Genomic DNA, 25782 nt, shown 5'->3' with positions numbered 1-25782 from the left:
AGGAGGAAAGCCAGACAGCTCATCATTCCAGCCACAGAAACACAAAACAGTTCGCAGTAAGTCATGAATGAGCTAAACATGCTAGCAAAACAAGGATATAAAGTTCACTCACAGCGATTCATTGTAGAGTTATGTATCTTTTTCTCTAAAAGCCCTGCACACCTTGTAGTCATTGTGCCTTAGGGGTGAGCACCATCTGATTTTCACCTTTGCCTGCCCTCTCAAGCTCTGTGTAAGAACTGATTGCCCTCAGCCTAGATCATAGTCAGTGGAAAGATACAGGCTCTTGCTGCTGTGATGCAGTGGTTTGATGTTTTAATGTCTATTTTAAGATGAAGTAATTTGGTCTCATTATTTCCCTCCAGTAACTATAAAGGAGTATTTGAGGTAAGAAATTCTTACCCATATTGTTGATACCTCAGCTGAAGCTAATGCCTACTTTGCTACTTCATAGATGTCTGCACCACATAGGATGATTACCATCTCAGTAGTGCTTTTTAGTTGTCCTTTGCTGCAGTTGTTGAGGGCTGGGCATCGTTTGGCAGTGTTAGGCTCCACCCTTTACTCATACTCCTCTTCATGAGGGTCTGGAGCCCTGGGGGAGGAGAGATTCACCAGCCACGGAGGCCCTGATGAAATTTAAGCCATCTGAACATGACCCCTCATGGGCCTGGCAAAATCACGAGGGCATTAGAAGCTATGATTAATCCAAGTTTCATCTGATCTGCTGTCTGGGCTCTGGCATGGAGCTGTTACGCTGGTGGTGATGCTTTGGATTTGGAGACCACTGCAGTGTCTAGCATGGCCAAGGAGAATGACCATCACAGAAGAAAAGACTTGCTACAACTTTGCACCCACAGACATGCCCACTCCTGTCAACATTTGGCTTTTATTCAAACGGTGCCTGCTAGCCTTTCCCTGGCGTGCCACTGAAAGGCTGGCTGATGAAAACCTAGGTTGCTGGGTACCAACGCACTCCATCTACCACACCAGTCCGAAAGATGGTCATTCTTACTTTCCTGCTCCCTAGTATCTCATCACTTGAACTACCCGGAGAACAAATCCTATCACTGAATGGTTCCCTAGCCTCTCAGAAAGGATTTTACTGACTAACACTAAAATACCCAGTGAATAATTGTGACTATACTTTGACAGCTTCCTGTCCCTCCTTTCTAAGGACTTAAAAGCACTTCACAAACTGTGCCTGATAAGGTCCTATAACTTCTGGTAAGAAATGAACCACCTTATTCTATTTTTCAGGTGATCAGAAAACAACTCATGCTCTGTTGATATTATAAGAACGTTTGTTGTTTTATTCTTTTTGGTGGGTACAAAAACCACAGTTTCTTACACAGAACAAGATTATAAATAATATCTGTAACATGAGTGACCCGTAGTCTCTTTTGATTCTACACTGCAGACTGATGACGTACTCTAAACATTTTATCATTTTGTTTCTCGTATTAGACAGATGCAAATCTGTGGAACACGGAATGATGGAACAGAATGAAGGTAACAGCAAACAAGAGGATGACCAACAACTTTTATAAAAAAAAGTCTCTGAATTTTATTACAGTGATGGCATTTTATATCAATTATTGCAATGAATTGTTCCCTAAGATGGTTAGAAAAAAGAATTGTGTTGTCCTCTACCGAATTTACATCAGTTAAAAAGCAAGCATGTTTCAATATTCCTCTTTTTTCAAAGAAAATGTAAATAATATCTTTATTTTTCACAGGATTTACATATTTATTATTTTCTTATCACAGTTTAGTGATTCATTTCTACAGCTCAACAGCTGAGTATTCTTCCATTGTATATATTGATGTTCTGGAGACACAGGTTAGCATGTTCATTGACTTCTATAGCTATTTTTCTCTCCTTGTCAAGACAAAGACCAAAATGTTGTCCTTTCTGAGCATGTTCTTCACAGTTTAATGCGCTAAATTGGCAAGTCTTATTAGTTTTAAGTCCACTCAAGTGAAATTTTGTTGCTGTTAATACACCCTTCCCAGCCCCCTCCCCCCAACAAAACTAAATTATGAATTTTCCTGATATAAAATCTGAGTTTGGGTTTCCGAGCTGAGCTCATGCACACATTGTTGCTGATGATGTCTGGCGCATTTGGACGTACTTCCCTTTCTCAGCCAAATTATTAGTTCATCAATGACACTCCCATGTCGTTACAGTCTGTGCTGTGTTCCCATCAGTCACCAACACAGTTTGATTAAGGCACTCAATTATTTTTTTGGTTTTTATGGTAGGTCCGATGCAATTACAGCCAATCCTGAACTTTGCCTAATTGCAGTTCCAGTATGCACGGCCTTTGGGCAGTCGGGAGTCAATACGCGGCCGTTTTCTCCCACGCTCCCTGTGATGGATAATCTGGCTTTGTTTCTTATGGCTTCAGAAAAGGTAAGCTAGATTTGAAAAGAAAGGAGAAAAGAGGAAAGTGTTACAATGTTTCTGTCCTTCAACAAACCAGCACACAGCAAACACCAAAATATTAAATTTTAGACATCTGCATTTTTTCATGTTAACATTAAATGTAATAGTAGTAATCATCATAAATATAATACATAGCATTTAAGTCTACTAGGGGAAAAAAGACTACCGAGGGTAAATTTCATTACAATAAATCATTATTGATTTAAATACAAAATCCAAATTTGATCAATAAATTAACAGAAGAGGCAATAACTTCATCTAAACTGCTTCAAACTACATTTATGTACAGTGAAATGAGAATCAAGACCTTTTATGAACCTGAAACCATTAGCCTCTAGGAATAAAATCATGCACAGAATGTTTATAGGCTTAGACCTTCAACTAGGAATGTTAAGATAAAATAGAACTACTGAAAATTGTTTATAAGTTGCAATAGCTGTATCAGCTATCTTTGTGATAATGCTATGGATCAAATCTAAAGAAATCATTACTTCTTTTCATAATGCACATATTTAGTATCAGTAAATCTGAGAACTGCCCTCAAATCTCTTTTCATATATATGTTCTCCTACAATTACAGAAGGTGGGAACTTTCAAAGGAAATGTAGTTTATTGAGAGAAAATGCAATTTTCTATAGTTTCCTACATTAGGTCTAAGTTTTTCAGAAGAAGGTTTAAATTTTTGTTACCTCAAAATCTTTATCTTCACGTAAATCAGAACAAAATATCTTGCCTAGACACTAATTCACTCAAGAAAAAAAATTTCGATTTCTTAAAAAAAAAAAAGATTTGTAGTTATGCCATCTAACTTCAGTCATCCAAAAATCAGTAACCTAATCTAAAAGAGCTCTCTCACATGATGATAGAAAAAGACAAGATGACTTGTTTAGACGAAATGATTTCCAGATGACTAAAGTTAGGACAGGTGTCTAAGGTCAACCAATGCAGCAAGGACACCTGGAACAACAGGCACCCAAACTACGCTACATTGAAACAGATTTCAAAGATACCATGTTCAGGTATTAATTAGCGGGGAAATCAGATTTCTTGTCAGCAGAAGCACAAGTCTGTGCAATTAACTCATGTAGCTGGTGTGCAGGGGTGCAATCTGAAATGCCAATTGGAAAGACAGAAGGGTGCATTCACATAGGAGCAAAGGGATGACAAACGTCATAAAATCATCTTATCTGACTTATTACTGATCTCTGCATTTAGAACTTTGTCCCTCTGAGCCCGGTTTCTCCTTCTGAGGTAGCAGTGAAATCCTGAGCTTGTGTTTGATATGCTGAAGTAAATTTTATATACGAGTGTGTGTGTGGATAGGGTTGAGGGAGATTCTTTAAAACTCCCAAATGTTTCCACTGCTTCTGGGTGTACGTCTACGAAAATGCACCAGTCTAATATTGCACTGCTGTCAGTAGCTCCTTCAAAAAAGAGTTCTCCAAAGTACAGCTTCTGTTGTGGCACTGCCAAAGCTTGGATATAAAAGCAACTTCCAAATCAACTACCCTAAAAATCTCAGCCCTCACAAGCAGCCAAATTCAGTAAAAGGCCTCAGCTTATGGAGGGCATTATGGCATTCCCCTTATGCTGAAAAACCTTGGCTTTGATAATCATCAAGTGCAATGTCCAGAGTTACCCTTTGCAAGGTTTCCCTGCTGCCACAGTACTCTGTGACAGGGACTGTTATCAAACATACCTTGGCCTAATTCAACAGCTAAGCTATAAAAAGAGAGAGGTAATGAGGGAGTGGGGACCTGGGCCCATACAGTACCAAAAACCTCAACCACTCCCAGCAGCAAATAAAAATCTACGCATTTGCAAAGCACAGACACAACACAACGTGGTGTAGCTCCACACGGTGCATGTCCAGAGTACCACTGCAAGTGGATGCAAGGACTGGTCACTGTCTGCAGAAATGCACAGAACACGTCTTGGTCAATGGCAAGAAAAAAAACAGGTGCTTTAGTGTTGGGGAGGGATGAGAGTCCAAATCAGATCAGAATGCAGACTTGGGTGGAAAAGGGGCAGCTTACTCCAGATGTACTCAATTTCCCAGAAAGTCATTGTTCTGTACCAGTGTCTCTCCATCACTTTGATCAGCTATCTGTTCATGGCCATTCAGGGTTTGCCACTGGGAAATCTGAGCGAGAACTCAGATTTATATGGCATATATGAGTTATGTGTAACTGTGGTTTTGTAGCTCAGTCTAGATAGCTTTCTGGCCATTGACAAAACACTCAGGACAGAGAGACAGTAAAAAGGGATCCACCGAAAAAAAACACCAAAACAAAGGAGAATAACAAACAGTTTCTCAGCAGCCTTCCACAGAATAACAGAAAAAGTTGCAATAAAACAACCCCTCTCTTCTCACGGCAGAGATTAACGACAGCTCAGCAACACACCACATTAATGACCCAGACAGTTAACAAAGCCAGGAGGAGCAGGTCAAACTTGTACTCGAGAAGGTGCCATAAAGCCAAGTAACCAGGTAAGCTTCTGTGTTATATTTTAAACTACGCTATAGGCAATAAGATAGGCTAATACTCTGCTTAACTGTGCTGTTGCAATTTCAGATTTATGGCCTGGCTGCAGCAACAGTTTCAGGAGAAGCTGGGATGAGAGGGAAAAGTGTTGGTATTTACTGTGAGTATTACTCAAATTGTGAAAGTCTCTGTGCGACAAGTGTATGCAGTTAATAGTGATAATGTATTTTCAAATTTGTCATTAGTATTGATTAAATTAGTTGTGGAATTAATCACGTGAAAACACTGACTGCCCTGTTCCTATTGGGAAATGGGAATTTAGGAAGCTGATATCCTCAGACTATATACTAAAAATGTCCTAGTCTGTGGGGGTTCTTTTGTTGTTGAGACTTCTCTAGTACCTGAGTCACATGGAGGTGTCTTTGGCACAAATATTGAAGATGAACTTTTAACAACTTTTTCTATCTTGAATATGAAATCGGAAGTATACAGGTCAAAGTAAGTGCATTTCACCTTTACTGAGCCATCCTGTAGCACTTCACCTTTTTTGTAATTAATGCCGTAATTTTTTCATTGCTTTTTGTAGTTTTGTAATTAATTTCATTAACAGTAAACAACAGCATGGGATGGGAGAGTAAGAGAAGGCAGCTGAACTGGAAGCTGGTTCATGAGCTTCAAGGCCCACTGAGAGAGGCGGTGGTGGTGGCTGGCTGGGTACGGGGAGAGTCCCTTCGAAAGTCTCTCGGTTTGGGGTGAGGAGCTCAGCAGGGCTTTTCCCTACAGCAGCTGGAGAACAGGCTGTCAGGCTCCGCACTGTTCTCAGGGTATCAGTTCGACTAGCATACTAAGGGCTTACTACTGACACACGAAAAGGGAAAACTGCTGCCAAGGGGAAGAGCAAACTTCCTTCCCTGCTTCAGCAGATGCAATAGCCTGTCCCCCCTTCCGAACGCCTTTATCCCACACATACAGACTAGCCCTTTATCATGCAGACTAGTCCACACGTAGAGACCAGTCCTACAGTTTCATTTTCTGCTGCCTCACTGGCAGTTGAATTTCCCTGAGGCAACTCACTTTTGACTGGATTAAACTAAAAGAAAAAAACATGGTCATGAATATTAATCATCAAGCAGCTTCTTTAAACTATATTAATTTAAAACATATACTATTAAAACTATTTGATGTTAGCTTAAAAAGTCAGTGTGTTGGTTACTCATGCAGGTTAGAACCACCAAGCACCTTCCCACATTAGCAAGTTTTAGTCCCAATATGATCCCTTTACTCCATGGATAAATAAGCTTATCAAAGGTTTTCAAATGGATAAGACAGACATATTTCTGCAGAAATATGCGTAACCACTGTTGTGGGCTCTGTACTGCTGCCAGCTAACAGGGATTTATGACTAGCATGTGTAGGAACAGACAGCGCAGTCACCCTGTGCAGAGCACAGCACATAGGTAACCCTCACTTCCTGCGTGGTTAGGGATGGCCAAGCATCACCAGGAGAGGATGACTGGACCTTGTCAGTCTTCCACATATAAGCATAAGTGTTTTTATAAGAAGTTCACATGCTGAAATTTCTCTGGTAAATATTACGGCAAATGAGTAGAATGAAGAATTTCAGAAGTCTATAAATATTTGCTCGAAATCCTAGTTATTTCTATTTGTTTTTGTGATTTTTTAAATGTCTGCACCCTAGAATGTTTTTAAGAGATTATCAGAAGACTTGACTGACCCAAACATGAATTTTCAATACAATAAAATGCAAGTGGGCATTTTTAATATATTTTTTCCTGTAAGAATTAATCTCTGTGTTGCAGAAACCCACGAAAATCCAAACTTTAGAGAAAGTTACTTATGATCTTTACTTAAAAAGTAAAACTCCGTCAGCCCTAATTTTTATTTGAAGTAAACAATAAGGCTAAAATAAATTCTACAAGTGTAATCGTAGTGTTTGTTGCACTGGAATGACAGAGCTGGGTGGGAGCTCAGTCATGCCATGTTTAGCATGCTAAGCCAGTCTGGGTCAGGTCAGTATTTGAATGAAAGCTTTGGGGCTTTTTGTTTACTTTTTTAAGACTATGTTTTGGTTGCATTGCATTGATAAGGAATATACTTTCTTGGACTCTTCCTTTTATACCAGCCTACGGATGCTCTCAGTTGTGGATGCATCACGAAAGAATTTAAAGGAAAAAGATCTCTTCATCTGCATTTTGCAGTTACTTGCACAGGATTATTTCTTTTTAAGACCCTTATTAGTGACAGTAGGCAGTGAACTAGGGAGATTAATATAGGCATGTGGAAGTCCTGATTCACAGTAATGAACACTGCCCAGTACTCTTGAGAGTCCCCCTGACACCTACTGTGCCTCACATTTTCACTAGTGAACAAAGTGCACAGCTAAGACTTTTTTTTTCTTTTGTCACATGGGGGAATTAGGCAGCTCTGTTACAATTAAAATATACCCAGGGTCATGACTTCTTGTACAACAGGGAACAAAAGAAAACTACACAGTGACAGCATGTTTGGGATAGTTTCCCAGCCAGCGTACGCCAAGCCCCCTCCCTCGCCCCCCGAGAACCCACCTATTCCTTGCAGCGCTCCAGCTATCATGCTCACACACCATTCTCTGCTCACTCTGTGTTTGCTGTGTACTGTATGGTTCGGTATTGTACCGGCTGTGCCTTTAGACTGTAAGCTCCTCGGGACAGGGACCTGTTATGTGTTTGGCACACTTCACCTATTGTACAGCGCCGTGTACTCCAGCGCTATATAAATAATAAATAAAAAATAATAATTGTATCGCCAGTCGTTTCCTCCAAAAATTTTCTAGACGGTAACATAAGAATTATATCCTTCATTTCCTTTCCCTAAATTTTTGTTTCTTACTTCCACTAAAGGGATGGCTCGGTGAATTCAGGAAAATGTAGCTCAAGCTTTTTGTTAACAGAGGAGACATGTGGCTTGCTATTTGCAAAGGCAAGGGAGCTCTAGGTAGCACGAAAGGGCAGGGTCCTAGCTGCACCTTCACTTGTAAAGCAGCCAGTATAGCTTGGGAGCTATGCAGAAGTTATATTTAGAAGCTCAATTTGCTGCTACGTGCCATTTCCAAAGGTCAGAGAATTGATTTGACTAATGATTAGTTGGCAAGATACTCATTGCATGGATGAGAATAAGCACATTAGTAAAACATCCCTGCATGCCTACTCAGGGGAACTACGCAGGATGCAGCTCGGCAGCATCAGCGGTTCGGTCTCTGACATCACTGTGTGAACATCTAAATTGCACTAGTCCTGAGCTAGGTAAGGGGGTACGCTACTGAAAGCTGAGGACAATAATTGAGGTCTATTCACTGGTTAGTGACTTTCTGTGGTTAACATAGTGGGCAAAGGTTGACCTGAAGCAGGATATTGTGAAAAAAATGCCACACAATTAGCATAAAACATGTACCAAAGGGAGGGTGACGAAATAGGGTGGGGAGGAGGGAGAGAAGGTAAAACAACATTTAGACTTCTTGTAACAGCGCCTTGTCTTCCGTTAGTTTAACTATGGTTCAGTGACATTGCCTATCCTAAACTTGATTATAACAAAGTCGCAATTAGGGCCAGCATCGACTAATAAAGGCTTACAGCAATTTGTCACTAGCAGAGTGCAAACCTTTAGGAAAATAGACTGGCCAATCAAGTAATTAAACACTGGCCCTCTGAATATATATTTTACGATTTCAAATAGTTGTCATCTCCCAAGTGATTCAACAACATTGAGTTGTTAAAAATGTATTTTTCATGTTAAAAATTCCTTGCAATGCAGATGTCTATTAGCAACATAGCATAGTATACTGTACATCTGCAGCCAAAAAAACTGAACCACTTTGCACTGGTTTTCCAAAATATAAAGCTCTGTTCAGAAGCAAGCACCACTAGACAGACATGTCACAACACTGCGTTACAAGATGCATCACCCACTCACTGTAGTAGGCCCTAAGTCCTACCCCTAAATTTTAATACTTTCGGTTCCATATACGTTGTAACCTTCTCTATAAGTTGCTAAATTCTGGGTATTCTGCGAGGAAGTTGGGTTAAAAGTCTGTGCACTCTTTGCCACCTTCATTCGTTTCGCCTCTGCCCTGGACTTGTAACAGAACTCTATCAAAGCCACCAGCATTGCCAATCCCAAGCCTCCAACCAGAATGTAGAAGACTCCAGCAACGTTGCTGAGACTCAAGGCACTCGTCTTGTCCTGGGGAAACAGAAGCGAGACAGTTAACCCCGGAAAACAGACCCCTAGGAGCACAAGTGACACGTTAAAACATTGGAAATAATAGAAATAAATAACAATGTTTAGCTGACATTAAATGACAGTTGTTGACATACTTCTTATAAAATTTGACCTATCTGGATCTATAAAACGTATTTTAAGAGCCTCGTTTTCCTGGTTGGAATAAAAAATATTATAAGTATATTGCCATCAGGATGTCATTGCTTACTTACTGCAAATCATTACTTCCATTAAGTGGAGAATTAAACAATGACATGTCTAGCTCTCTTTAGGGGATGTTTTAGCACTTACATGAAACTCTATTTACTTAAAAGTTCTTTAAAAGCCTTGGGATCCAGAAATCCATTTATATCAGCCAAGACTCTGCTTGATCTTTACAGAAACAGTAATTGTATTTGTGGTAGGCATTGCTGTTAATTTAAAAGATCCAGACTGAGTTTCTGATACTTAAATGACAGGTTAAAATAACTCGTGAGGCTTCATTTCTTTCTTTGAACAAACACTTCCTTTGAAAGTGCACACTGTACCATACACATCGGGATATATTTGCCTCTTACCGATTATTGTATTTTGTTTCAATTTTATTATAGATATAGTTCTGGAACATGCCCATGGACTACTAAGGTTCAGTAATAGTATAATTTGAAATAGCAATTTATGAAATCTTACACATTATTCATAATTTAGACAACAGTGAGAACTTTCTTTAGCATATTATTAAATATACATCATGTTATAAACGATCACCTTCTCGGACGTACTGTAGTAAATAACTATTCTACATTTCTCTATACTTCACTGTTTAGTTATGAATCATATTTTTTGATTTGAAATCCACGTGCATTTTTAACACAGTTCTCAAGCAACTCTCTCAGGACTGACTTCCATATACCACATTGTGCGCCTTAAGATACTTATAGAGCTTTATTCTTATGCAGACTATATAAACTTTACCTAAAGTAAGGAGAGTACTTAACTTCCAATTGTAATCTCTATGAAATTTTATCTTATGAAGAATGCAAAATATTTGGATGTTTAATTTAAAGAGGCACTATTTATTGTGCAATCAGTAGATTAGCACAGTAACAATTCCCACGGACGTATAGAGGTGTTTGGGGCTTATAGCGGACTTCTGCTTCATCTGTCTCTTTTTAGCTGGCTAAGAGGACTCTGAAAACCATGGAAGTAGCTGTGTTCTGGTGGCAATTGCTAACACGGTGCCTGCAAACAAGGAGAAGGCAGGACTGAGAAAGACGTGACCTAACGTATGTGGTGTGTTGAGGCTTTCTCATCTGTTACGTACAGGTACTCTGCCACCCTCTTAACCTCTTTTCACTCCCTTCTCCAAAGCACTTGCCAGAAAAGGCAAAATGTGTTGGAAGTTTGTCTCCCAGGTTAACTTTACCCGCTGTCCATCAGGGTGACTCTCAGGGCATGTAGGCAATAAGCAGTCGCTGCCCGTCACGCTTTCCGTTTAGCTCTGGACAGCACAGGCTGGCACGGAGACAGACACCATGAAGAAATTTCAGACTCCATGAATAAGGGGCTGGCACTGACTTCAGAGCTTCTCAGCCATCACAAAATACTCACTTCTGTGTTTTTCCCCAAACAGAGAGAAATAGAGAAGGCTCCACTCCCTGGAGCTGTCAGGATTACTGTTTGCGAATGGACTAGGGTAAACACTGGAAGCTGTAGAAAGCTATTAATTATCAAAGCCTTTCACTTCAAAGCTCAAGTTAAGTCTTCCCTGGCTTCTCAAGGAGCCAGGGACCTTCCCAAAGGGAGCCAGGCACAGCCACCCTGGGCAGTGATGAAAGGCGATCCTTCCCGACTGTGTTTCTCCTTTTCAGAAAAGCACTGAGGGAGGCCAGCTCCAAAAGGAGAAGGCATGAAGGGACATTTCCTAAGCAGTAAATGGGGAAAGTCCATCCACTCCCCAAGCAGGAAGGAAACAACTAACCCAGCCTGCCTTCCCCAAAACCAACAAACTTCCTGGTAACTCTTCAACGGATGCCCTGAATATGTAGGACAATGTTTGGTGCTTTATATCACGAAGACTTTAAGAAGTAATAGTGCTTCTTTAAATTAAAGGGTGACCCCCATCAAGATGGGGCGAAGCTGATTTGTTCCGTGTCTACAGCTGCTTATTTCATTTCTAAGTCATTTTGTTTATTACTTCCTTTACTGCTTTGTGAACACGATAGTAGGTCCCGAACTGCAGCGACTGACCTTACTTCCAGAGTCCTTGGGTCCACATTCACCTTTATCGTACCACCATTTGTTTTTCAGCTTGTCTAAGACGCCTGCCTCACTGAGTTTCAAAACGGCAAGGTTTACAGGAGTTCTTCACGTGGAAAATAACATAAATAACATTATATATGTTATTTTATGTTATTCAAGTAAAACTACATAGAATCGCATTGCAAAGTGACAGAGCAGAGGCCACAGTGGGTGCTATGTCATGTACTGTTGGCCCAGGTTTAGAGACAGACATATGACCGTGACCTGCTCCATCGCTTTAGGTAACGGGCACATACTGCTGGGGAAGGTTTGTAAATAAATAGTATGCAATTACTGTGAACCCAAAACTATTGGCTTAGACATATTAACAACATACTCTTCAGAGACATCTATGATACAACTTGATATACGACTTAAGAAACATATTCATTTGTGTTCCTTGCTTTCATTCTTTTTTTAGTCTGTATGCATACGACTTGGCTATAGCTATTTCATTTACTGCCCTCAAAATTATCCCGGCAAGAGAAAGGAGATGCTTCATGCAGTTTGCTGCCCATAACCACTTGGCACTGACCTGTAATCAGGAGGTCTGCACACAGAGATCTTAAGGGGAGAGCTGCAATGCCCTTATCCTTAGCTAAGAAGAACATGACAGTCAATCTTTCATTTTCATTTCCTGTTTCAACTTTATTTTCAAATTCAAAGATTTTCCTTAAATCTGACTTCTTCATACAAGTCTTTCTAGGGTCCCAGGCTGATGATAAATTACTACTAGGAATATCTTCTCTTACTTGTGGTATCTGCTGTGGGTGGTGCAATGGAGTTTAATATTGAGATGAAACCTAATCTGCCATCAGTCATGAACCACTATGGGTTTACACTGAAGTTACTTAAACTCAGTGAATAATCTCAGAGTACTATGGCAATGCCCCACTTCATGTGGCTGTAGCAGTTTATTTTCTAAAAACCTATGAAATGATTGACAGATTTATTTCACATACTTTCTACTTTGAATCACTGACTGTCAAATTCTTAATGTGGTAGGCATATGGATATCTATTTATGTGCAGGTGTGCATGAAAATACAATATATATCAGAGAAGGAGCAGATAAACAGAAATGGCATGTGATAGATGGCCTTCTGGTGATCATATGAGATATGAACTGATCCTGTGTGAGCCAGTGGATTCCTATGGGAAAATTAATCTCTTACAGTACACTGTAATCCATACATTGCTAAAATGTTAACTCATGAATTCAAGGTTTAAAAAATAAATAGATAAACCAGTGCAAGCATTAACTAGTATAGTGTAACTGGACCTACCAGAACAGTTACTATGAAAGAGAAAAGGGACTTGTGCTTATGCTCTGTAACTAGTTTAACTGGAAATCCTAAAATGCTTATGTAGGAATATATTTGTGGATGTTTGTATATATATATATATATATATTTAACATACAAATAACAGCTCTTGAACCTTGTATGCTACTCTTAGCTCTAGAGATCCTGTCTTTTCATGCCTGCTGGTTGCTCTTTGTATATACATAATGGTGGGGATTCATCTAACCTCAGTTTTTCCACCCAGAAGTTATGCTCCAAGTTTGGCTACCTGTCTAGGTTTCCCTGCAGTTAAGGGAAAAAGTTAGGTACCTCCAAAAGGTGGGCTTAGATACCAGTTTTAAGATAGGATGAAGCATGCTGTCAAGATGCCTGTCTCTTTTCATTTACTACTGAGGAAACCTTGGTGTGTTGGTGAAATGACAATTTTTGACAGCTGCAGTTAAGTGCGAGGATTCCCAGGTACTCTCAAGTGATCCCTTCAAGTAAAGGAAATGCTTCATCCACTTTCCAAATCCCACACATTTAATTCATATGGAGTACTCTGCTTCTAGAACAGAAAATGCCTATTCGTTGATTTTTTCCATTACTCAAACTTACGTTTTGTCTTCAGGCTTCCTGGCAGTAGGTTGTGCAGGTTGATAGTGGAATATGAGAGTCCCACAGCTGTGAAATGAGTGGGTGGCAGTTTGGGATGCTGGCAGGTTGCCTCTCAGTATGATCCTCTGTTTGCTTCTAGTACAAGTGTGAAACAATATTATTTGGATAGCCATCACTTGTAACATGTCATGCATTGGCACTGAGCCACATTTCAGTGCTCCTAAATCCCAGCAGTGTAACAGGGCTGGCTATGACAAAGGTAAGGGACATCCAGGTAGTGTTCTCACATGGAAAGTCAGAAGCCTGTGGAGTTGCTGCAGATTAAATAGATTAAAGTGATGATCAGGACTCTATATGAACTATCAATCAAGTCCACCAGGAAGCTGGGACAAGTCAGAAAAGAGTTATCCCCCAGTCCTTTGTTTGTTTCTCAGCGCTAACAGTTTAGATCTGTAAAGCCTGATACAGGCAGGGATTTTTTTCTTCTTTGCAACTGTAGTTCTCTTAATGTCATCCTTTCTGCATTGTCTCTGCGAGGAAGCTCTCAGGTTTTCCTTTGGGAAAAGCAATAGATTTCACGCTTAAAACTGCCGTGCTACCCTCAATATATAACTGAATGCAATGGCAATGGCCAGCAGAGATGAGGCAATTCCCACTTTCCACTGAAATACTGCCAGTGACGTCTTCATTATTGTCCTTTACATCTCTCCTCAGACAGTTCTAGGCACCTTGAACTAAATTTAAAAATATTTTACGCTTTCAGAACAGGATTTTTGTTCCATTTTGAATCAGCCAGCTGTGCTGGGAAAAAGAGAAGCCCAGACGGAGGGGCTGCAAAGTGGAAAAGGAACATTTTTGCTTATGCTTTTCAGAATAGCAGCATATATACCTGTTTGTATAGGTGTAGGGACTTTTCATGTAATTTAGACTTTGTTTTGCTTGTTTTTTCATTTTAGTAGGAGATTTTCAACAGCTCCCATGGGAGATGAATGCCCAAATCAGCTTGGCTTTCAGGGCAAGCTGCATATCTAGGCATTTTTCCTTTGTTTGAAAATATCCTCTCCAAATAAGCATCATTTTGATGGTGCCAGTCACAAATTCAGAGACTACAACTTGTTACTACACTGCTTAAACCATCAGTTGGTGAACAGTCCCCCTGACATTAAAGGGAGCAGGAACTAAAAATCAGCATGGTCTGCTGTACATGAGCAAGAGCAATGTACAAGTTCAGTCTTGTATACTCAATATTACAATGGAAAATTACTATAGTGTTGTTTTTTTTTTTTTTGAAGTTGTTTAATGATTCCTGAATTACTAATGTGGGGCTAAATCTTCACCTAGAGTAAACTGGCAGAGGTTGTGAAAATCAGTGTAGTTTTTCCAATGTACAGCTGCCAGAATCTCCCTTGTTATATATAAACAGGATCCATCTGCCTCAAATGCATGTAAGGATAATATATGAAAAATAATAACTAAAATTACCCTTTATATATGGAGAAAAATCTTGCCACAGTGCAAAACTGCTGTGTGACAGCACAGGAAGCCCTCCTTTTCACCCACGTGCTGAAGTCAGCCGTGGCGCAGCCTGACCTGGGCGCAGGGACACTGGTTTCCTACCTTTTTTTCATCATGTTCTTAGCCCTGCTACCTCCCCTCTCAGCTTCTTACTCATTTCCTCCTACCCTGTCATCAGTCACTTGCTGGTGGAAGGGCTGGGTTTTAAGAGCCTCGGGCTGGATCTTGTGCCAACAACATCAGCGAAATCACAGTGCTTTAAAATGGCATTAATGAAGTTGTGAGTTAGTTGTGTTCAGGACAAGGAATGGGCAGTTACAGCATTTGAATTACAATGCTGAGCAATTCTGAAACCAACACAGAATTTTTGTAGACAGGGATTTTAAAAATGCAATCATGAGTATGCTTTAGAAGCATTTTCATTATCCGCTCATAGCTGAGCCATTAATTCAGTGTAAGGTCAGTCCCATCTGCTGAATGAAAAACAAGGGCCACTGTGTTCTTCTGAGGGCCGCCAGCAGAGACTGGAGGAGACCTCCATCAGCACAGCTTCCTTCCACTCACAATTCTATGAAAACAATGGAGCAGAGTGGCAGAAACTGTGTTTCAATACCTTCCCATGCATCACATGAAATGATGATGGCATACAGTTGAGATCTGGTGTAATACTTTTAAAGGAACTCAAATGACTTGGGGACCTCAGTTTTATCTTACAACATGACTTAATTACTGAGACCACCAAACCACAGGCAGATCACACAGGGCAACTCTCTGAACCACCTTTTTGAATTCTGGAAGATTGTTCCTTAAAGGGAACAATAAATGGGGAGGCTAGAGATGGCCATTTAAGAGTACAGAATGAAGGTAGAAGAAATCTTGTTTTACAAAGCAACAGAAACTCTCGGAGAACTGCTGAGCATTCATGAAGCTTCTCAATTTGTATAGTCCTCTGTACCATCATGAAGGGTTATTCTGGGTCTAGACTCTCATATTCTGACTAGTGAATCTCAAATAGTAACAGCACAGTTATAAGCCAAGTCTCAGGTGCTGTATTTCTTTCAGAAGAAGAGACATGTTCTTATTCTCGCTCATGACATGCAGTAGGAAGCCCTGCAATTTGGACTGGAGTTGCTAAAAAAGCTCAGGGTTTGTTCTTTTTAAATTCATACAATGAAAACGAGTATTAGCTAGAGATGCTTAAGAGCTTAGCTCAGGACTTGGTGGTAGCTGTCAGGTTTATAACAACACTGCATGGTGTCCTGGTTATTCGACTAAAGATCATTTGTTAGAATATAAAATTAAAAAATTTAGAGCTCCATTAATTCAATAGAAAGGGTCTTACTGACTTTAATTGATCATATCCTACAAGACTGTTCCTGAACAAGGAAATGGATTTAGTAGATGATAAATGGCTGACTAACACTTTGGGGAGTCAGTGTAGCTGTAGTTTATAAAACAAGACCAGATGCTGCTGCAATGCAAAATTAGAGAAGCATAGTAATGCCTGTTCATCTCCACGATGTGCCTGGTCCTACTGAATGTGGAGAGTACAGGCGCATGACACACCTGGGGCTTCCCAGGAGCGCTAGACTTCCTCTCTACATACATGGTCCTTATGCACAAATACTGCCTACTCACTCCGCTGTGCCTGGGAAAAAGTGTGGCAAGACACAGGCCTGAGGTCAGATGAATGCTCCTGGCAGACCGTATTTAGTGCTAGGACCACAGGGTTGAGCTCCATCATGTTCTCCATCTTTTGCTAACGCTGCCTTGCCCACCATATTTTCTATTGTATCCTGAACTGCCCGTGTCACCTATTTTTCATTTCCATTAGCAATGTGTTCCTATCTCCCTCTTGCATTCACAGAGTGAATGTTTCTCCATGTTTCACTCCATTTACAGAGTGAATCTTTCCTCCATGTTTCTCCATGGACTGCACTCTGTGCCTTTCTTTTCAATTTCCCCCCCCACTCCTTTTTCTTTCACTTGCAATCACACCAAACTTGTTCCTTCAGTGCCTTCTAGACCTTTTCCTTGGTGAAGTCCTGCCTGTCCCTTTACCATGAGCTGTTTCCCTTCTCCTCCTTTGTGACTCAAAGTACCAGTGCTTGGTAATCTGGAAAAGTAAGTTAAAAGCATGTTTAGCTTGTTACCTATCTTTTAACTTACCTTTCAAGCACAGCATGTTTGTGAGGAGTGTATTCTAAGAAAATGGCAGTATTTTAGTGATGTGACTCTCTGCCTGTGACATTTTAACAGATTAAATAAACACCCATCCCCCAGTAATGCAAAGGTTCAGGCTTGGGTGGAGCATATAATAGTAGCAACATGGGAGATTTATGGTTCTTTCTTAAAAGAAGTTGCTTTTTGTTCCACTTGCAGGTAAGTGCTATCAGGTCTCATACGCCTAAGCACTTTGGAAGAGAAAATAGAGACCATTTCTAAAACTGTGACTGCTGGCGAGCAGAGCGGTGGGGAGAAAATAGGTAGAGCAGCAGGATCAAAGGCAGAATGAAGAGGATTAGGACACCAGTTCTGGGTGAGTGCAGAACAGCCCAAGGGACGGTCCCTGAGGCCAGGACACAGCATGAAAGTGGAGGAGGACTAAAGAAGGAGAGAAAATAGTATGAAAAAAAATATGTAGGCAACTGTCAAGACAGCTACATAAACTGTGTATGACAAATCAGTCGAATTTAATCATCTATATCTCACTAGCTTTGTGCCTGCACAGTTACCTGTGTGGTATTCTCTTATATATTGTTCACACACAAGCACATAGATAAATATTATTATACGCTATCTGGCACGGAAAGGGTATTTTTAATATCTTCATCCTCCCTCAGTTCAACATCTTCCATATCTATGCTTCTTTTCAGCACAAGGTAGTTTCCTAAAAGGAAGCTGTAAGGAGTCAAGGAGGTAGTGGCACTGCCCATGTGGAAGATATGGGAAAGCAGGAACAACAAGAAGCTGTCATCACCCAGCCTAAAATTCAGCCTAAAATTCCTGCCTGATAAATTCTGCCTAGGGAACCACCACAGATATCAGTTTGCTGGTGAGAGACCAGAAAATGTCAGTGTGAAGATATTTTATCTGAAATTTGCCCTCCTAATTTGGATACTCATGTGAAAATTTTAATTTGTACCAGTATTGTTTCTGCCAATAGTGGTTCCCTGAGCCTGGACCATGCACTAGATTATTGATGGAGGCAGTCACAGTGATTTGAACCCTTTCCCTTTACTGTCACTGAAAATTGTTTTCGATAGTACAATACAGCAGAAAATAACTCTGAGCTGCTATTGGCTCCTAAAGGTTTCAAACTGCTCGTTCACAAGAGCGAGCTTGGAAAAGGCTCATCACTATTTCAGAAGATGCAAGTTTCTGAAAACTGGTGACAGATCTCACACCAGAGACTGTTTACGAGTTCCCCTGGGGGCGCTTAAAAAAATGCAAATATTTTTGCTTTGACAGTAATTGCATACACCTAGATTTCAGCTGCAGGTACCAGCAGTGCTGTGCTACTGGTGAAGCTGTTTCGTGGCAGGTGAAGCCCCAGCAGATGCACCAATTACTTTACATACTGTTTACCCGCTTTTGGTGACATTGAGGCTAACCTTGGAGTCACCTCCCCCGCTGCCACATTCTCCTTTGTCGTACCACCATTTGTTTTTCAATTTGTCCAAGAGGCCTTGTTCATTCAGTTTTAAAACTGCGAGGTTAACAGCATTTCTTGAAACGATAAAACATATTTTGTAAGAAACTGCACAGCTGTTAAGATGTTAGAAGGAATGAGGACTAAAGCTGTTTATAAGCTTGATCCACACACTAAATAAACCTCTCATTTTCATATTTCGAAGCCCTTGGCAGCACAAATAACTGTGCTTACTTTCAAATGTGAAAAATGTGCTTCCAGTGTAGAAATGATTTTCAGAATGGCTTGGATTTTAACAAGAAAATTCTATCAACCAACCAAAACTACTTTTGCAAAATGATGATAAAACTATGCCTGGAATTATGAATGATTTACACAGATTTATTTGAATCTATATTTAGAATATGTTCAGTGTGGGCCCAGGCTGATTTTTCAAGTAGATGGGAAAATGTATTCCCGTATAGTAAAGAGGAAAGATCCAGACAGCCTAGGCTAGATGCTGCCAGTCACTGTGTCCCATACAGTTTTGACATACTGCACTTCAGAGTGATCCTGCGCAAGCTAAAGGCTAAGGCTCCAGAAAGAAGCAGTGTGAGGCAGAGCTGAAGAGGAGCGCTAACAGCCCGCACGCTGACTGCGACGCTGTCTACAGCCAGTCAATAGGAAACGATGCACAAAGAGGTGCCGGGACTCCTGCCTGTCTGAAGCTTCACCACATGCTGTAGGCACATCCGTACACCTGGGATGCAGGTTCTAGAGTCCCACTCCCTTTGCTCAGTAGAGGTTTAGCTGAAATGCAAGACATGGGGTCTAGCTTAGTGCTGTGACTGCAGGGACTGCCCCGCTATGCTGGGAGAGCACCCTATCTCCCAGCCTGAAGGGCACCCACGATGCGGAGGAGGAAGGCGGCAGTGGAGCGCATCCTCTCTGAGGAAACCTGGGAACAGGTCAGCCAAGCAGACCCTCCAGTGCTGGGAAAACCAAACCCAGGCCAGTTGTTGGGTGCCGAGATACAAGCAGGTAGTTGGAACGTCCTAAGGACTTTTCCCTGGAGGGTTTACATATGTTGTGCTACCACTGGATGAAAGACGAGTTCCGCATTGCTAGCAGCACAGATGAGAGAAACACCTTAGAAAGACTTTGGGTCTGTGCAGGCAGAGGGGGGCTGCCAACACGCAGGCTGAAGCACAGAATCACCGCTTCTGTATGAACACAAGGCTGCTGGGAGTGCACTGAAACTCAGGCAAGAAAGGGACACAGCCGGTCCTCGGATGACATTGCTTCTGTGCATGCTCAGAGGTTTTCCTTTAGGTGTACAGAGAGCATTAAGACTGGATGGCAGAGGGTAGACAGTATGGATTACCATACAAACCCAAATATAGGGCACCCGGATTTATGATAGGAACCACAGTCACTACACGACATTTTAAAATCTCTTAATAACTAATCTGCCAAGGCATTTTTGTAGCCTTCACCACCTCCTGAGGAACCTTCACACTTGTTTAAGTGTATGACTTCCTATCCTTATCACTAAGAGCCTCAACAGTCACATATCCTAATGGTACACAACTATATCAATATTTATTCGTAATTTGTAATAGCAAACTTTTTTCTTCCTTATTTCATGTTCAGAGGTCCCTAGTGCATCCATGCCTATTGGACATGTACACTCTTTCTGGCGAGTGTCTGCCTAGGCTTGCTTGAGGATCTGCAGAGACATGTGAAGCAGTGGCATCATATCCTTGAAGTACCATTTATCTCCAAAGGACAGAAGTATCTGTGATGTGCCAATAGCTTAACTACTGCTCTTTAGGGACAATATGCAGTTGAGAAAGATGAGGTTTTTCTCCCTGAATTTGTTTAACGCTGTCAAGATCTGTCTGTCAGGGCTGAGTGGGATTTGGCAAAGCGCTATGTCTATCAGTGGCATCTTCCCCTCATCGCTTATGAGAGGATGCAACCCAGAGCATGGTTGAGGAAGAGAGATCCTCTGGTGGCAGGACTCCATCAAATCTTATGGAACCAGAAGCCACCTGGGCTTGTGATTCACCATCTCTAGAGACTACCAGCTAGTCTCTGGTCCCTGGGGGTCCCTTCTGGTCTTAGAATGGAAATTTTTCTCTCACTCATTAGGAGAGATCTTCCTGGCAAACAGGTACAGATAATTGTATTTCACAGCTTATGGAGCGTTCCTTACAACATTGATCCGGCTGTGGGACAAATGTCAGCTTCAGGACATATCTTCACTGTCTGGTAACAGTTTTTCATATAGCTCTTGCTGGAACTGAAACAAGTCTTTGCTGGCTGGTCACAAAGTTTGGGAACTGCTTGTGTGTAGATCTGACTTTACATAGCTTCACTGTAGTTACATTTATATGAGATTTTCAATACAGATAAGGTAATTGCTTGTCTGTCCCTAAAAGTCAAAATGAGAACTGTAGGCTGTAGTGGGAGTGATAACAGACTGCTCTTTGTGGATAAAGCTTTAAGGGGAATTTAGCAGCCAGGCTGACAAACGTGATTTTGTACAAGTGCTCTAATTACGGTTCATGCTCCAGACGGAGAGGAGAAATCACAAAATTGGAATTAAATTGTTCATTTGTCCTTTTTGTTCTTGGAAGCATTTGTTGTTGAACCAGTCCTATTTACTACAGATTTTTCTGACTCAGCTTTTAGTTACAAAGCGTATGCTGTTTGCCCCATCCAGAAAGGCAACTGTGTGGCCAGCCTTGCCACTTCACAGTGAAATTTCCAGTACACAAAATGTAAATTTTACCTTGTAAGGACATTGGGACTGAGCCATAGATGAAAGACAATCCTAAAAACATGACTTCTTTGATGCTGAGCAATGTTACTTATTCTGAAAATGGCTTAGATATATAGCTTGAGCCTGCTGTCTACAAAGTCAATGTCAAAACTCCTTGTCACTTCAACAGGAACCAAACCAAGGTCTAATTTAATGCTGCTGTGTCTAACTGTCACAGCAATAACAAACAGCTTCTTTGACAGTGCTACAGATGTGGTCAGGAGTGATCACTCCCATGAAAAATGAAATGTATCTCAAGGAATATCACTAACTCTCAATTCAATGAGCCACTTAAGAACAGTCTTATTTTAAAGCAGATGGGAAGCCCTATCAATCAGTCTATCTGTAAACACATCTTCATACTATTTCCTCTAAGCTGTAGTCTCTCAAGTGTGAACACTAAAGCTTATTGAATTAGACAAAGTCCTTATGCTAAAATCCTTAGAAAGCTTTTTTTCAGTCTTTATCTTATCTTGAGTGAAGATGTTACCTTATAATTTACAACTTTTTTTCAGGATTTTCAAGTTAATGTCTACTTAGACCTTTTATCTGGATATTGTAAGATGAACAAAAAACAACTAGGTGATTTTTTTGACCACCAATATAAGATTTTGTGTTTAATTTCGATGTTGAAGGAAAAGTTTTCTCACTTGCCAAATGTTTGAATTTATCTTTCAAAGCATTGAAGATTATCAAGGAAAATTTTCTCACAGTTATTTAGAGAAGCTACAGCTGGTTGATAGTAATCCTAGAATAATAAATAAATAAATGAAACCCATTCATGAGAGGGTTATTTAGCTGGGTTATTAGCCATATCCATAGACAGTTTCACAGCACAATAGAGAAATGGAAAATAGAAAGAATGAAGAAGTAAATGTGGATTTAAGCTGGAATCATTGCTCTGAAATCAAACTGTATTGTTTATAAATGTAACACATTATTGTCCTCATCATGTCTAGCAGGCCATGTAAAACCAGGTTAGTTTCACACTGCTTTCTCTGTTGCTTTGTTATCCAGGTCTACCTCAACATACGGAAATAAATAATTTCCTTCTGGTCAGCAAAACACAGAGAACCTTTGTTCAACACTGCTGTACCTTCCACAGAAATGTTGTAACTGAGATTGTGATAGGTGCAGTTGTGACTACATTGAAAATTATATACCTGAGACCTCACAGCCAGGCTAGATCCTACACAGTGCTTCATTCTGCCACAGAGGAAGACATTTTGAAACGAGTATCTGTGGCAGAAACTTCTTTCATCATTAAAAAATAGGACTGTATCCTCAATATCAGTCAAAACTTAGTCAAAACTCCCACTGAAGAACAATGTGTTCCTCAATAAAGGAACTGAAATCTTTGCAAGAGTAAGGGTTTAATAGTAGAAAGCAGACAAGTGCTTTAATATTTGACTCTTAATCCTTGCTGTCACTGCACAATCCTGCCTTTTTTATTAGAAGAAAACAGAGCCCTTGTATGCGATAGTCAGACCAGTTCAGCCAGAACTGCAGCCCTTGCATTACAGTGATACCTCCCTTCACAATAACTTGAGTGCATGGACAGCGATTTCAATGTATGGATCACAGCTTTTTTTGAGCTGCCTATAGAATTACAGTATAAAAAACTTGATGAGAATTGAATTATTCTCACTCATTTAAAATCACTTTCCATCTCCCATAAATAAATAGTAATAAGCAGTTTAAAACGTTCATCAGTCTCCCTTCTGTTTTTAAAGAGCCTACTTGTGCCAACTGCAGATATGCCTTTCACAGTTAGCAAAAGACAAAACCGCGCAGACAGATGACAGCGCAACTACCCAGTCCCTTGCTAAATAACATCTATGACTCCAGACCGGGATACCTCATCTGCTGCCTGAAAGAATTGCAGTAGGGTGCTTGGCCAAAGCCCAGGGAAGCTGCCGGTGAGGTTTGCTTTGAATTCCAGTAAATTTGGGTCACAGCACTGGTTAACAGATGACCCATCCATTGGGCTTCAGTCCATACAAAGCAGTGAGGCAGGCATTCAATAAATGACCTGAATGCTACAGCATATAACACCATGGTACCTAGCAGTCACATGCTCAGCTGCAGGAGGGTCATTTCTAGGGCTGATGGTGACACACAAAGGTCCCTGCACCATGAGGTAATGAGACAGCAGCCCAGGCTAGGGATCACAGCAGTCAACTTCATGAGCACTGCTGGAAATCTGAGACAGCCATAGGGGAACAGCATGGGAGGGGGCACCAAATTCTGCCCAGTGCAATGCTTTAAGAACTATTTCAGCACAGAAACTCAGCATCTCTAAGAAACCAGAAACTAAACCATGAAATGCATCCTGCATGGTAAGATCAAGCCGATTTTCAACAGCCTAATGCCCAGAGCATGAATACATGCAACAGGTAGAAAAGGCTCTCTCCAGCCTGATCAGACTTGAATAAGTATCTACCGTCTCAGCCACAGCTGCTTTTTATCTAAGTCTTCAAGCTCTCAAAATCTCTGAATGCACAGTAGTTCATGGGATGAGCGGAAAGCACCACCCCTCACCACCATCTGCGAATGCACTTCAGAGGCGTCAGCCTTGGCCTGAGTGCACGCAGTGAAGAAGACCTCCTCCATGAAGTCAGGTCCCAGAATACCTCGTTTTGGATGCTAGGTGTTGTAAAGGCACAGACAGGTCCCTAAGTACTCATTACAACAAAGACAGGATCTCTGCTAGAAGCATTTAATAACAATCTTCTAGGCAACCAGTGGAGTTTTGCCAGGAAATCTTAAATGTCTTAGCTATTTAAACAGCTTTGACATTTTCCTGAATCTCTTTCTTGAACTCAGTCTCATAAATTCTGTGCAACTGGCACGTTAGATACCAAAATACTTCCCTGAATCCTGGGCAGATTCTTGGTGAAATTCTGCTGTTATCTTTACAGACGGCGGCACTGTTGTTTCACTGCTTAGCATTGGGGATGTTGTTCACCTGAAATAATGAACAAGCAGGATGTGCAAAAATCACACGACTCACTAGTGAGACTCTACACACAAGGACAGCTTTGTTTAAACTGCAGCCGTATTGCACAGCGTATCATCCTAGAACCGCTGGTGCCACCACCGCAGTTATGCAGGCAGGAGCGGGGACCTCAACCCTCTGAAAGACTTTTCACATATTCTTTCCACAAGGATTTGAAAGCCTCAGAAATCGCTCAGTCACTTATAAGTCACATTGTGCAAAGGATGACACCTCTGTTTAATCTTAGGTCCCTGAACGTACAGCAAACATCAAACAAAGAATACCTCAGTGTTAAATAATCAAAGCACCATAGGTGGGCCATATGCGAGGTATGGACCAACTAGCAAAATACAGGGATTTTCCTTTTATTCCAGTAAAATTAACGACTAATTTTTTATATAAGTATGTTGCATATTTAATCCCATATAAGCAATGCCTGGAAAGAAGTGGGGATCAGTAAACTCCTGCAGAATGGGTAGCAAAGCCACAGACGTGGTGGTGCGCCCGCAGGAGGAGTTCACTGAAGGAACAAGCTTTCCCAAGAACACAATGTCACAACCAGTGATGTGTTGGCAATTGATGATGTCTCATGCAACACAAAGATCATTTTCTTCCTTGCATTTTGGCCGTCTCTCTCTGCAGCTACCTGCCAGCGCAGCCGTCTGCCAGACAAGCCCCTCAGTGTTCCTGGCACAGGCTGGAGAGGATCCTCCCTCGGGACAAGGCAGAAAGAGAGCCCAGTGAAGCCGAGTTCAGTGACTTCTTTCAGTGATGAGAATTGCATTTATTCTCTCGTGATCTAATCTGTATCCAGCCCAGGTGGCTTGGGAAGAGGAGGCCACAGCTGCCTGAGAGCCTCCCTGGATGCAGCTGAGGATGTGTCTCAAAAGTAGTTAGTGAAACACAAGCGGGTCCATTTTTACAGCTTGTTCATATCATCTGTTCAAATGATTTAAAATGGCAAAAATTACAATGCAACCTTACCTAGCAAAAAATTAAAACCTGCCCAGCTTCTGAGATGTTTATTTTAACCATGTTTTGAAAAGTGCTGATGGCAGATTGTAACACAACAAACGCAGCACAGTTTAAGGGGTTTGACAATTCATCAAGAGAAATTAAGTGTAAAGCTGCATGGCACTGGCTGAATATGTTTAATAAATTAGGAATGAAGCAAGCACTCTGTTAACAAGGAAGATGTAGCCAAAGCTTACATCACTCTGTACTCAGAAGGCTTGAAGGATCAATAATGCACATATTAAAAAAGAGAGCTAATCCAAGAGCATTTTTACAAGAAAAACAATCTAAATTTTAATGACCAAGGGCCAATTTTGAAATAATGTGTTTTTAAACACATCCAAAAATTTGTAGGAATAATTTTTGTACTGGGGTTTATAAAGGTTTGCATTCTGTAATGCTAT

The 25782-nt window shown here is 40.9% G+C and overlaps 1 protein-coding gene across 8 annotated transcripts in view; it reads right to left on the bottom strand.

Annotated features, from left to right (window-relative positions):
- Positions 1-1315: 1315 nt before the first annotated feature.
- The window catches only part of GRIA4 (glutamate ionotropic receptor AMPA type subunit 4), a 254290-nt gene continuing 229823 nt past the window's right edge, over positions 1316-25782 (bottom strand). The window contains exons 14-17 of one of the 8 annotated variants that reach the window (XM_075418050.1): positions 11443-11557; positions 9040-9174; positions 7521-7703; positions 2352-2421 (exon numbers count right to left, since the gene is read on the bottom strand). In XM_075418050.1, coding sequence (XP_075274165.1) covers positions 7569-7703; positions 9040-9174; positions 11443-11557 — 385 coding nt within the window. In that variant the 3' untranslated portion in view covers positions 2352-2421; positions 7521-7568. Of the gene's footprint in view, positions 2422-7520; positions 7704-8926; positions 9175-11442; positions 11558-18522; positions 18638-25782 lie in introns of those variants that run through there. The other 7 variants (XM_009938500.2, XM_009938501.2, XM_075418079.1 and 4 more) reach the window with 7 other exon arrangements.

The sequence above is a fragment of the Opisthocomus hoazin genome, chromosome 1 (genome assembly GCF_030867145.1).
Source record: "Opisthocomus hoazin isolate bOpiHoa1 chromosome 1, bOpiHoa1.hap1, whole genome shotgun sequence".
NCBI classification, from domain to species: domain Eukaryota; kingdom Metazoa; phylum Chordata; class Aves; order Opisthocomiformes; family Opisthocomidae; genus Opisthocomus; species Opisthocomus hoazin.
The sequence above is the reverse complement of the archived record's forward strand: the minus strand, read 5'-3'. Positions and strand labels throughout refer to the sequence as shown.